Source organism: Zootermopsis nevadensis, unplaced genomic scaffold (assembly GCF_977971745.1).
Source record: "Zootermopsis nevadensis isolate Lab colony 2312 unplaced genomic scaffold, Znev_1.0 Znev_ptg000020l, whole genome shotgun sequence".
Lineage (NCBI taxonomy): Eukaryota > Metazoa > Arthropoda > Insecta > Blattodea > Termopsidae > Zootermopsis > Zootermopsis nevadensis.
This window is the reverse complement of record NW_028259152.1, coordinates 5,480,630-5,495,081: the sequence shown is the minus strand read 5'-3', so window position 1 is coordinate 5,495,081 and position 14,452 is coordinate 5,480,630. Positions and strand designations below refer to the sequence as shown.

General features: G+C 41.6%; 1 protein-coding gene across 6 annotated transcripts in view; it reads left to right on the top strand.

The window, feature by feature from the left end:
* The window catches only part of LOC110827692 (sushi, von Willebrand factor type A, EGF and pentraxin domain-containing protein 1), a 44,821-nt gene that overhangs the window by 13,925 nt on the left and 16,444 nt on the right, over window positions 1-14,452 (top strand). For all 6 annotated transcript variants that reach the window (XR_002542458.2, XM_022059571.2, XM_022059570.2 and 3 more), the window contains exon 3: window positions 11,551-11,748. Coding sequence is in view for 5 of the 6 variants with exons in the window: in XM_022059571.2 (XP_021915263.1) it covers window positions 11,551-11,748 (198 nt within the window). In the remaining variant the exon portion in view is untranslated. The remainder of the gene's footprint in view (window positions 1-11,550; window positions 11,749-14,452) is intronic.

The window sequence follows — 14,452 nt, the reverse complement described above, 5'->3', positions numbered from 1 at the left end:
ATGTCTGTCTCATCGTGTTTGATGTGACCACTCTTAATCATATTTATGAAAAATATAAATCATGAAGCTCCTCGTTCTATAATATTCTACACCGTAGTGGTACTTTTTCTTAGGGCTAAGTATCTTCCTTAACGGTTTATTCTCCGTCAGTCTGTGACTTTTTTGTGTGTCTTACATGCGCCTGCTAAATTGTCGTGGCCTAAATATCTGTCCAAAAAATCAAAGTTACGTTTTATTTTGTTGTTGACATCTTTATGTGTAAATATGTGCATTTTGAATTTAATGTACTTTACACATGCTCAAATTCAGTATGTGAACGAGAACTTACTGGAAAACTTGTATTTTAAAGCTGGGAGTGCATTTGAAAGATATTTGGTTTATATCCAGTCCGGGACTGACAGAGACTTAAATGAGTAACCAAGTAAAAGGTAAGATTGTCTCTGTACGTAATGAAGGCTGTGCCATAATGGCGTAAGCAGAAGTGGAAGTTCATCTTTCCTAACCTCGGTATCGTTTAGAGGTGAGCTGTGTACTTCAAGCTCAGCCGAATTTATACCCGGAGAAAGATAATCCAGTATCACTGGATTAAAAGGCTGTGTGGACCAGAGACCCGGTCTGGACATAATGACGAAAATAAAATCTCTACCCCTGCCGGAAATTGAACCTAGATTCTCCAGGCATTGATAATTAATTCACTGTGTAAGAGATGGGCTTATTTCAAAGTCACCGAGAATTGAGATTTTCCCAAGAAAAATTATATGCCTCAAAAAATGTTAAAAAGCTGTCAGGTATTCACAAAGAATATACGTAACAGACATAAAATAGACAAAAAACAGGGCTCACAAAAATGTTGGGACGATATCCGGAACATCAGTGGTATGATTGAGCCTCATTTGACTTCCTCATAATCACTTGTTGGTATAGTAAATAAAATGTTCAGTACGTGTAAGCGTACTACTTGCATTTCTATCGAAATTATTATTTTAATTTTACATTTTAACAGGTCTGGAAAGAAGTATGAGAAGACGGGTTAAATATTTATAAAGTTGAAATCAAAACTTGATGAAAACAAACATGTTCCCCGGTTCTGTTATGTGTAGCCAAGTCAGTCACTTCACAGACTGAGCTATTCCATGTCATAACGGAGTAGGCGTAAACCCAACTTCGATCATAACTTTACGCTCCTCGATGTCCGTTCAGTAGGAGGATAGGTTGATCCCTAAGCCGGATCGGAAGTTGTAGCGAAAACGAAAGTCCAGGTCTTTCCGGGGGTCGAAACCCGGTTACACTACTTCCTGACTTCTGTGTCGCTGCAGATTTGCAACTGTAGAAGCGGGAAATGTAGGGTGACTATGCCTGGCTCCCATTGCTTAGAGTTACAGAGCTGAGTCCAGAGCTATGTAAGATGCGTCTAGGTGTCTGCGTCCAGCAGGATCATGAACTAACAGTGAATCGTCATCCTCGGCTGGCCAACTCATTTTCCGTCCTACAGTGCGTAATGCCGTGCGGATCCAGGTTGACATACAGACCTACATTTCTGTAGTCATGGCTTCCTACTCATGCATACGAAATAATATGCTATAATGCCACTCTGAGGCACAGCAAATACTAGACCATGGTCCAGTGTTAATACGAAGTGCATGAAGAGATGACTTGTAACTGCGATTTGGGACATATTTCGATATGGTGTCTTTAACGAAATACATGAACAAGTATTTAAGATGTACGCATCTACCTACCGTTGCGGTCAAGTGGTTAGCACTCCTGGGGTAAGAATTATACATTATTTAACTATAGTGTCAACTGCTAACCTTATTTAGAGCCTAATGAGATGAGCGCGTGGTTATGTACTGTGAAGTGAGAGGAATTTTCGTGGTATTATTCAGCACTCCTTTGTAGGAACAGGATATCCACGAAACGCAAAGTGACAACACGTGAATCAAGAGAGACCGAGATTCGAACCGGGTTCCTGCCGAAAACAAGTTAGGCCTGGGATTAAATAATATCTGGTCATAAACAGTGTCAATTCGGAGCAGAGTCCAGCGTTTCAGAGATCGCCTTTGTCTGGGAAGGTTCCTGAAAAATTGGATTTCGTTACCTTACGTCACCACCGCGAAAACTTCAAGCCTTAAGGTTAGCTGTGTCCGTTAGAGCATGAACTTGCATGTAAATCTGTCGGTTCCGTCTAAACACGTGAGTTCAAGTCTGTTACAGCAGTTCTGCTAGATTTCAGTTTTAACTGCAGAACATCGAAGTCAAATTGACAAAACGGCAAACTCGAAGAATTAGAGCCCTTATTGAGAAGCTAGATAAGAAATTTCAAGTCTTCTATGGAATCCGAAGGTCTATTACCTTGTCCACAAGAACCCTTTTATGAGCCAGATAAATCCAATTCACACAGTCCCACTCTGTCTTTATGATCCATTATAATATGGTTCCATCTACACCTAGGTCTTTCAAGTTCGCTGTTACCTTCAGGTTTTCCGACCAAAATTCTATACAAATGAAAATTGGTGTAATTAGATTGGAATGAAGCCGGTTTACTTGTTGAATTTTGAAAACGCTTGAAAGGTTAATAGTTCAACCGCTTGACATCTCAGCAATGCGAGGCGTCGCTCGAAGGCACGAGAACTCGGAAAGTGTTCGTTAGCCTGATAAATTTTTCAGCCGTCGACCAGAACTTCTTGCAGGAAACGGGGAGTATAAATAACGAATTTTGGAGGAGAGGAATATATTTATTTTGGATATGTCGCCATCTTCACCACCATGAGAACCTCGAATCACGAACAAGTGCACTGTCCGTCGTCTACGAAAGTACTGGCAACACGGAAATGCATTTGTTGCTTTGCAGCATCCCCATACACGCCATGCCACGTCTCAAGGTCGAGTGAAACAGTTGCACGGAAGTAAGTGGGTCAGGACCCTGCTGGCCAACGACCTGCTCCATCGCGAAGAACGTGGAACATACCAAGACGGAGAAGCTTACACGATCGGCTTCTTTCATACAGTGAATTAGGGTGGTGTGGATAAATTGTGACGAAGCAGATGGACGGAGCACGAAGCACGCATGACAGAGATGAGATGCATAGACAGTTCAGTTGGAAAACCTCTGTAGGAAAGGGGCTTCACAGAGACCTGGGTATAAATGAAGATTGCTGTCTTCTGGAATGTAGCGCCGTGTAGTCTGGTAGAAGTTTACCAATGTCTCAGAGATCCTTGCTGCCTCCATCATCAGGGCATTGATGGAGGCAGCAGGCCAGCCCGTAATTAAAGGAGAAATATGCGTTACTTTGCACGGTCAAGATACCGCGGCCCTTCAAAGAGCTCTGGGCCTACAGCGAGCAGACCTAAAAGCCAGTAAGGAATCTTTGCAACGCAAAACGAACCAGAAAAAAAAATCCATGCCCATTTATTAAAGTAAAGTTACCAACATAACCGTTAACATTGTAAAATTGAAGGACTTTTAATGGCTGTACAAGGTAGGGTTTAACACTAGACACCAGTTATAAAAATATCTTGTGCAATTGCTAACAAGCGGAGAACAGCATGAATTACAGAGTTTCGGCCAGAACTCTAGAAACCTACTTTTCTGTTGCATATATACCCAGTTCTCAGGTGTTGTTAAGTTAATAGCTTTAAAATGCAAAGAATTTAGCTCATAGATTGGCCTACTGTTGCGATCAGATTTTTAATTGAGCGAGAATTATTCATTGCCTGCAGTTGTGAATATTTTTCGTAGTTCTCCGTTAAGGAAAGCAATGTAAGCTAAAAGTCATAGACCGTAGGACAGATTAATGCTTAACATTAACGAAGCTTGCTTATTGAAATATGCACAGTAATATCCCGAAATGCAGAATCACTAAATGGAGTAAAATGTGAACTGTTAAGTGAGCTGAAGTCTTACTATAACATCAACCGCATGATGTTACGGAATACAGTAGTTACGTGCTGTAACTGGTCTAATGCAATAATTTCAGAACAAAAAAAGTAAGGAAAATGTATATGATATATTGATGAACAGATACTAAGCTAAATAAAAATTGATGGACGATGGGACAAAATTGGTTTGCGTTACAGGACTGAGTGTAATTTTTAAAATATACGCTGTTATTTGGAAGTCGAAGTTTCTTTCATTTTGTTTCAGCTTGTCACATTCAAGAAATACTTAAGAACTGCTCCCTTATGGAAACTTCCTAAGCCCTCGTATCGTCCTGCGTCAACTGCCTCTGTTCTGAGTGCTGACGTTCCTTGGTCCTCTTGGTGGGTGAGGATGATGCAAGCACCAGGAGTCCGCTTCACGGCTCCACAGTAACGTAACATGTGCATTAAAGTTCTGATGTCGGGCACGAAAGCTAGCCTCTAGGGAGATAGAAACCGGTCCCCTGTAATCAGGACATCACGCCACTGCTGTTATCACTAGGTGGCAGTCTCCTGTTTCTTCGCTCTCCACAAATGAGTTTCTGGGTTTGATTTCAAGACTTCGTGTTAGTGGTGGCTGCAGGGTTTTATCCTTGTCACTTCTAGTTGCTTAAATCCCTTATTGGAAGTTGTCGTCCAGGTATCTGTTGGAATAAATGTTGATTTTAAACGCTGTCACATGACCGACGTGGCCGCCTATGGTAGGGACTGTAAGCCACCGCATTAAGTAGCACGCAAAATGATTTTCTGGTAATCGACTAAGAGACTCAAATCAAGTCTTGTCTTCCAACTAATTTAGGTACAATATAAAAGGAATCCTGCCAAGTTACAGGAAATATTACTGTAACATTACGTATTTTTGAATGATTTGCGTAATTCGTTTCATGGATACTTATATTTTTGTAGCACACTGATAATCAACTTTGACCCTAAGGGCCCATGCTTACTTATTTACTATCAGTCGTCTTTGTGGCCTTATGCTTAATTACTAAATACAATATTGCAATTGTATCCCTTGGAAATCTAAATATTGTAACACCGGGTACCATACCACGAGATCCATCGTTAGGATGGAACGTGATTCCCCAGGCCGGGCCCGTCAGAGTATCCCCTTCGAAATACGTTTATTTGAGCACATGACAGACCAAGCGGGACAATTTCAATAATTATTTATTAAATCTAGTTTTAAGATAACCAGGATTTCGGGTTGCTTGGAGCTTTGAGTTTATTTTATTTTTTCAACAATCCGAGCGGTGAAGTTGGATTTTCCCGATGACCCCGCACTCTTCAATTTTATTCACGGTCTGATTGCTTGAATGACCATAGTAAAGGAAGTCATGGCTCTGAAAAATTAATACGTACGCGGACACTGAGTGCCTGAACCATTCTCACGCTCAGCTTCATTTCACTTTCCTGATTCGCCTGTTGACTGTGGTTACAGGGCAGGGTCTGTGTGTGCCCAGGGAAGTGGAACTGTACCAGACCGCGGAAATGGACACTATATGTACCACTTCACTTGAGGTTTCGAGAAGCTACCGGCTTCCTGTTTCGAATGCGGCAAAATGTTTCACACGTGGATATTTCAAGAAACAAAATGCATAAAATCGAATAACATAGGCCACGTGCATCAATCATTTCTCATAGAAAAGGAAGTGAAAGTTAAGAAGATTTCTGTCTTCTGGGTTGTTGCGCTGTGTAGTGTGGTAGATGTTAATCAACGTTTCAGAGGTCGTACTCCCTGATGACGGAGGCAGTATGACCTCTGAAACGTTGATAAACATCGACCAGACTACACAGCGCAACAACCCAGAAGACAGAAATCTTCATACTCATCGCCCTGATGACGTTGGCAGTATGACCTCTGAAACGTTGGTTAACATCTACCAGACTACACAGCGCAACAACCCAGAAGACAGAAATCGTCATACTCATCGCCCTGATGATGGAGGCAGTATGACCTCTGAAACGTTGGTTAACATCTACCAGACTACACAGTGCAACAACCCAGAAGACAGAAATCTTCATACTCACCGCTGTGATAACCTCAAAACTTACCAAGTGAAAGTTAGTTGGACTAAACATAAGAGACAGAGGTCCTTCGGTACTGGGACCTTGATACAAACCACTCATTCGGTGAGTGGAATTCGCAATTTCTTGATGACACCGGACATGTAAGTCAGCGAAATAATGCAGTTCTCATGCTTAGTTTCGCAAGCCATGCAAGTAAGAAGATCGCCAGAACATATCACTACTACTGTTACGTAGGCCCTTACATCATGCATCTGTTCCATTTCTCACCAAGGATAATGAGATGGGCGAGACATGTAGCTGTCATGGGAGACGAAAGAAGCGCGTATATAGTGTGCAGAATTTCATTCGGAAAACCAGGAGGGGAGAATCCACATGAGAGACTAAAGTGTAGACGGCGAGATAGGTTTAATATTCATATGGATCTAAATCAAGTAGGATCTGAGGGCGTGGAGTAACTTCAACTGGCTCAGAAAGAAATCCAGATCTTGTGAACCTTCAGATTCTGCAAGAAGTAATAGAAAAGTTTTAACCAGGTGACCGACTGTCAGCTGCAGTCAGTCTTCATGTGATAGCACTCCCACACAAACACGGGCGATTAGCATGTTACTAATATCAGAAGCAACACCGCAGACAGTAGTAGTCATAGTTACCGCCTATCGCCGTTAATGTCGTAAGGTACCTGTTTACTGTGTCAGTGTGTCATCAAATGAGCGTGGAAAGATGTCCGTAACATGCCGTGATCGCTGCGGTCATTTGCTGATAAGACTGATCTGCCTCTTCAAGACTACTTTACAATTGCTCTCCGTAAGAGATAACAGCACCATTAGGTAACATTCTGGGTCCATTAAGATAAAGTGGGCCATAATTTCGAAAAATTTTATGAAATAAAAGTGCTGAGGACGAGACAACAGTTTGAAGTCCAGTTGGTAACTTCTGGCCAGTCTGAGCGAAATAATTTTAGATGTGCACGGATCCAGCGTTTGTGCCTGTCCTGTAGCGTGGTGTTGTAGAGGAAGCTACTCAGAGAGAAAGTATGTCGTGGTAGTACGGTAATCAAGCACTTGTGTTGACGTCTGGAACGTGTTTTAATGTTTCCCGCTTGTGTCTGCACGAAATTCTGTTGTTTCAGGTTTTGGAGCGATAATTTTGTCTTCCATTTGTAAAGCAACACAGTATACTGCATATTTTTATATATTTCACTGGTTTATGCCGCAGAGACTGAATTGAGAAAACTGATAAATTTTACTTTAAACTTTATGTAAGTTAGAGTAGGAGATTATATAGGACTGATATAAAATAACTCAATTCGCCCGAAAACTTTTAGTGTAGATCCAACCGCACCGAATGTACTTTAAATCCGTTCAGTTGTTTCGGAGATGGAACATGCTGCTTGTGAATCTGCCTCGTATGCGGGTGGTAATGGGCCGAAATCTCGGCCTCAATGCCTGCTACCGTGACATGCTTTTAGTTTTCTCCCCAAAGTACTGACAACTTCTGCTTCAAAACATGTTTATGTTCCTAGATTTAAACGCCAGAACATGCTTGTGCTCAGAGATTTAAACGCCAGAACATGCTTATGCTCAGAGATTTAAGTTCCAGAATCTGTGGCTGAACTCTTGTCGAGTAGTTGGCACGCCTTCTTCATATTTGGGAGGCCCTGGGTTAAAATCTTGGCCCAGGGAACGCCTATCCTGACTGAAGTTTTCATGGTTTTCCTCAGTTGCTTTAAGTAAATCACGTGATAGACGATGGTTGTCTCTGGGTTGTTGCGCCGAATCCAACCACGTGATAGTACTTCAAATTAGGCCACGACCGCTGACATCTCTTCATTCGACGCAAAAGTCTGAGTTACTTGCAGCGTCGTTAAACAGACCACGAATACATAACACATAAGTAAGTAAATAATTAAATAGGTGAATAAATAAACTGAATAATTGAGAATATGAATAAATAATAAATTGATTAATTTTTAATAACACGCCTGTGTTTGGAGGCTTCAATGCCAAACTAAATCTTTTGCTTGGCATGGAAACATTTATGCTCTGATGCTGCAGTGCACTTTTGCTCTGAGCTTTTATCATAATATGTGTGCACTGGGAATTTTCAACGTTAAAGTAGTCTTGCGCTAGGAGATATCGACGCTAGAATTAAGACGCGTTTGTTAGGAGATTTTAATGCAGGACTACGCTTGTGTTCGGAAATGTAAACGCCAAACTAGATTATAGTCGTAATTCAAACAGAGACTCAGTAGGTGTCACTCTAATTACATACTTCCCAGATGTTCATTACAAGCACGCACACCATGTGCGCAAGTTTTGTTGATAGTTGACTTCCTAGTTGCCTCTCGGTCTCTCCGGCCGTGTCAAGGTCACGCGAGCAGGCGGTCTACTGACTGCTGAGAAATCATCATCCCAAAAGGCGATCACGGGCTTGATAATCTCCCACTCTTCACTGTGAATTACTTCGTCAAAGCTACTTGTGCTGATGTTTGTCATTGCTGGCATGTGTTGCCTTACGCTATGCTGTGAGCTGGTGATCGAAGAAGAATCGACTGTTTACCTGCCACACTCGGTACAGAAACCTCCTCCTGCTCCGACCCTCCTTCCCACCCCTCCCCTATCTGGCTACCAAACTTTTTTATAAACTTTATGTACTGTGAATGGGAAAACAGGTTTAATGGAACACCTCATCTGACGGTCAGTTCAGAGTATCACGTTAGCCGCGGACCTCGAAGTGAATCATACGAATCAGTTGTCAAGCAATTTAAAGTAATATTTGACCTCATTGTTATTCGCGGCCAAGGTGCCGTGAAAGTAACCTACCTTCTAGAAACAAATTGTTCTTCTGCTTCGTAATTGAAGTACGCGTTTGCTTTGTACATAACGCGATCCGATTTCTGTAATCTTGTGTTATCGTTCTGAAAGGTGAGATCGAGCTCACAGTTTGAAAGTATACGGCGGGTAACAACTCGGCTCACTTCCTGAAATGTAGGGTAAGTCCCCTGAGGGTAACCGTAGATGTCTGAAGATGAAACTTCCATTCTATTGTTCATTTGTCGATTAATTAGCTTTATTTAATGTTACAATCCATGTTTAATACTAGAGGGAGCTGATGTTACACGACGTACTTGGATTATTTGAATTTACAGCCCTAGAGGAATGATGTGGAGGGGATATGTAAGAATTCCACAGATCGAGTCCTCCACAATACAAACTGCGTACAATTTGAAGATGGCTGTCTTCTGGGTCCTTGCGTCGTGTTGTCGGGTAGTAGTTTACAGAAGTTTCAGAGGTTCTTGCTGCTTCCACGAGACGTTGACATGATAGACATGCTCCTTCATTACGTGTTAAATTACGCTGAATGTACTTCGTTCCAAGAACGCTTAATAAAATCATAAACAAAGCTGATGTTTCAGAAACAACTACCGATAACATTCAGTGGAGAGAAAATTATGTCACCTTAACAAGGATACAGCCTTTGAGCCTATCCTGAACCAGTTGTGTCTACTCTTCATCCTTGTACTCTGTTTTTTAAGGTCTAAGTTAATATTATCCTCCCATCTATGCCGAGGACTTCCTAATTGACTTTTTCCAACTGTAATGTTGTATGCTTATATCGTATCCGAATGCATGCTATATACACGACCCATGTCATTGTCCGTTATTTAGACATGCTCTTGTGTACAGAGGCTAAAGAGGTGTCTGGAATCTCCCTTCACCTGTATATGAAAAGGTGCATTGTGTTTGGCGAGCTACATCCGCTGTAGACCTATATATTCGCTTAGATTCTGATCTTCCCACAGGAAAGTTGATAATCGGAACACTTGTATCGTCCGTTAACTTTCTTTTCACGACGTTTGAACTGCATAGATATAGCATTTTATTTTTAATTGGAGAAAGTTTAAAACTGCACTGTCATACTCTTCAGAAAATTACTGCAGTTCTGACAGTTTGCTTTCCATGAAAATCAGCATGAAATTATTTTTTAAATGACAGTGTTGGTTTATTGCAGAATGCCTCTGTTGTGCGGAATATCTATATTCTACAAATAATATCGAATTCTTTGTTAAACCAAGCCGTTGACGAAATCATCATTCAGAAATTGGAGGAACGTTTGTAGAAGTTCCCTTTTAACCTAAAACAGTCTGGTTACTTCAATATCAGATTGTCTTGAATGAGAAAGAAAGGTAAGTATCCATTCTGCTGCAAAGTAGGCCATTTCCTTTAAGAGATTTCATGTTCTCACGGCGTTAAGAGGTCAGGTTGTGGTCCTTCGGACTGATTCACCGCACAGTACTGTAGGTGGTTACCGACGTTTCGGAGTAACATGCTGCCCTCCATTTACTGACCGTTCATCTACTATCAACTTCTCAAGGACTCTGCTCTGTGGTGTCAACTAACACGTACGTGTTTAGTATGTTTACCTTCCTTTGCTATTATTTATAACCTGTATGCAGGCCTATGTGTTTGTCCAGTCAGTTACTGTTTGTTTATCAACGAAAGTTCCTTTCGATAATTGAGTAGTACTTTTTATATATTTCAACATAGGATTGTCGAATTTCTGTTTGGGATCAGGACACTTCGAAGTCAGGACCTCAGTCCCAACAGTACGGCCTTTCGAAACCGCAATCTCAGATCTACGATTCGTTCGATTTCATCTCGTTTATATCCCACTCGTCTCCCTGCTTAAGTCAGAATATTATATACTCAGTGACGAAATGGAACTGACATTTCAGCTTCAAGACGAAATCATGATATCGAAGGCGACAACTCGTAGATGGTGAAATTATATGTAACAGCGGAGAAACACGGTATTTGGGCGCCAAATTCGTTGGAGCCTTAGTGACTACGGTCCTGAAACAGAATTAGTCGATTACCTACTTCATATGCTGGTTTAAGTACAGCCATCGTCATCTGAAATACAAAGCAACGCACGTGATCACTGAACTGGTGAAGTTACGCGGAACATACCATTAAACAATTTGTCCAAGTTAATAGAACGAAGCGGAAATGTCTCTCCAATGGACGGATAATTTCGCCACAGGCTCCTGACCTGCTTCCGATCCATGAACCGGAGAGATGACGTCCAGGTTCACATAGAAATGCAAGCAAACGTCACAATGTCTTATGGGGCGAGGCAATATTTCAAAGTAAGCGGTATGTGCGTAAAAGACCAAGTCTGCTACGTTGTTGACTTTTGGCATCTCTGTTACGACTGACACAGAAACAAATGAAGAGTATAAGTTAATCTCACGGTGTAAGACTTGAGGTTCTCACAGCGGTGAATATGAAGATTTCTGTCTTCTGGGTTATTGCGCTGTGTAGTCTGGTCGATGTTAATCTCACGGTGGCCCGCGGGCCGTCCCATAATAGAATAATGTGAAATACAGAGAGCGAATTGGGCAGGCAGGCCGGCCGGTCCGCGTTCCATAATGTTTCTGTTGCTTAAATCGATTTTGATTCTTGAGTAATCATTCCACGGAAATGTTGCTTTTCGCTTTATGATTCGGGGTTTGTGGATTTTATTTTTCAGGTTTCACTGTCACAGAAGACAGCTGCTGGTAGAGCAAATATATCACAGATTATTTAAATTTTGTTGCAGTTTTGAATGTGGCAGCAGGAAAGGCTCCGATGCAGATCAGCTCGGATCTGGGCGGAATTCCGCAGAAGGCAATCGACGGCAGCACCAGCTCGTTCTTCAATGTGGACACTTGCACCCTGACCAGGGCAGAGCGCGTGCCGTGGTGGTACGTGAACTTACTGGAGCCGTACATGGTACAGCTCGTCAGGCTGGACTTCGGTGAGTCTGTGCTGTATTTACTTATACGATCAATCCGGTTTCATAATTGTCAGATCTCGTATGCCAGTTCGGGCTCTTGCGAAAACTTTAAAAAATATTTACGAATTCTTCAGATACGTGATTAATTATTTCTTGAAGGAGATGGTGTGCATTATTCTGAAGTGACGGCTTTAAATTTAAGCGCATAGCTGTTTTAGGTGTTAATTTTTAATTACCAAATTTCCCTTCCCAAACTATTACTCTCGAATATTTTTACCCGCCATTTTCTTTAAGGTAAACAGTAGCATCATTTTTCATTAAAGTGAATGCTAAGAATTTACACAGTTACATTTGTGCGTTCATTAAAGTGTTACTCAGAATCTGCTATTACAATTGAAAACAGCCGTAAGCAGTTGTTTAAAAAACATATATCACGTTTTTACCTTCTGTTTACAATTATTGCTTACGGGTTTCCCCGGTTCTGCACGCACTTCGCTTCACTGCGTTCCCCATGTAATTATGTGACACGCCTTGCTTGGCGACAGGCCCCGGGGATTATTCTGTCCAGGTTTTCTTCATTGAGAACGCCGCCCTCAACTGTCACGCACAAAGGGAAAGTCTGCCGGTTTTAGACAGACGTTGTAGCAGAAATTATCAGTTGGATCTTTCGATACGCTTTTCCATTACAAATAGAAATTAGTTAACGCTGTTCGGGGAAACTTTCTGTTGAAAGGTGAAGTCCCTTGTGATGGGAACTGAGATCATTGTTGAAACGTTTTAATGCAGCGGTGAGTCCGGATCAACAGCGGCCTAAGGTAACCCTTGGGACGTAGTTGGCTCAATAATGACCTCGGATGACGTAAGTACAACAATGGTCTGCTTCATGTGGAATGTCATGTACTCCAAAGAGTATGCTTTACCAAGCTTCTTGGATCTGCTTCTCGGTCAACCTCACTCTAACAGAGCTTTTGTGCTTTGTATGGTTCAATTACTTTTTGCCCAATTTGACGCCTTCGTAACACATCACCAAAATTGTAATCGGAAAATCTGAAGGAAGACGTGGACCTTGATGGGTGTAACATTAAAATGGATCTGAAGGGAAAGTGGTGGGAGGGTGTGGACTGGATTCAGTTGAATCAGGATGTGATTCAGTGGCCAGAAATGAGCCTTATAGTTCCATAAAAGACGAAGAATATTTTGATCAGTTGAGCGAAAGTGAGCTCATTAAATGAACTCTGCCCCAGTGTGGTGAGAACACGACACTAGTGAAATGCGATGGAAGGGCTCCAGCGCAAACTAGATCTCACGGATGTTATGAACAATTCATTACTTTCAGCGACCGAGTGACGGATGAGTTGATGGAAACCGAACAAAAGTAAACTCGTCAGCAATTTACGGTGAGTCCAGCAGACCACCTCGTGATTCGCTGTGGCTACTTTAGAAAGTCGACAGACGTCTGCAACTTGAATTCTGATTCACTGCTATTTCCAATTACCTTGTTTTCACATCCTCGATAAAATTAAAAGAATGCTATGCCTAGAATCACTTTCGGTTCTTCAGGAAATCTTGGCAGTTTACCGTATTCATTCTCTGGACTCGATTATTCTGAAAAGCGAAATTTATTCTATAAAGTTATTGCAGACATGTGTATGACTCGAAACACCAATGACACCCCCGGAACTCGGGTTATAGTATCGTACTTGGCAAAAGGGAAATTGATCCGTCTGTTTAATTAAACGCCACACCACGAAGATGTAACAAAACTATAACTTTAGTTATTTTGGGTGGGTGTCTCGTATTAAGAGATTGGGGAGGGTGTTTGAGAACGTGGTGCATAGGAGAATATTTCAACCAAGGAGGGATGACGTGACAGGAAGATGGAGAAAACTGCATAATGATGAGCTCTATAGTTCGTATTCTTCGCCAAATATCATTAGAGCGATGAAATAAATAAGAATGAAATGGACGGGGCATGTAGCGTGCATAACAGAAATGATAAATGCGCACACAGTTGTGTATCGGCATGCAAAGTCGTTTTATAGAGGACGGGGGTATTCGTGCTCTTTATTTAGTTTCGTGTGGTCGAGCAAGTTGTCAGGGGCCCACGGTTTTACGCATTTCTGAAAAGAGTGAGAATTACTATAAAGTTATTTGAGATTTAGATTTCTTACGACGGTGAAGATAGCGACTTTGGACTTCTGGGATGTGACTTCTACCCTGAAAATGGAGGTAATACGTTTTTTCGAATCGCTGGTAACGACCTACAAGACTACACGGCGTCAAAACCACGACCACAGTCATCAATAGGAAGCTGGTAGCTTCTCGAAACCTCAAGTGAAGTGGTACATATAGTGTCCATTTCCGCGGTCTGGTACAGTTCCACTTCCCTGGGCATACACAGACCCTGCCCTGTAACCACAGTCAACAGGCGAATCAGGAAAGTGAAATGAAGCTGAGCGTGAGAATGGTTACGCACAAAATCTCTGAAGCCGCAGCTCGTCCAAATAATATTTAAGAATTCAATCTGGACCTCAAAGAAAACACTTGATTATTATGTTATAAAACCTAGTTATTAATACCATAGTAATTTTCGTATTGTTTTGTTAAATTCCACATGGTTTAAACGACAACGCAACTGTTTTAATGCTCCAGCCTTGCACTTAACAATGTTTGTTTCATTAAAATATTCTTTGCTATTGTTTGTATTTGTGTGTATTAATGTTTT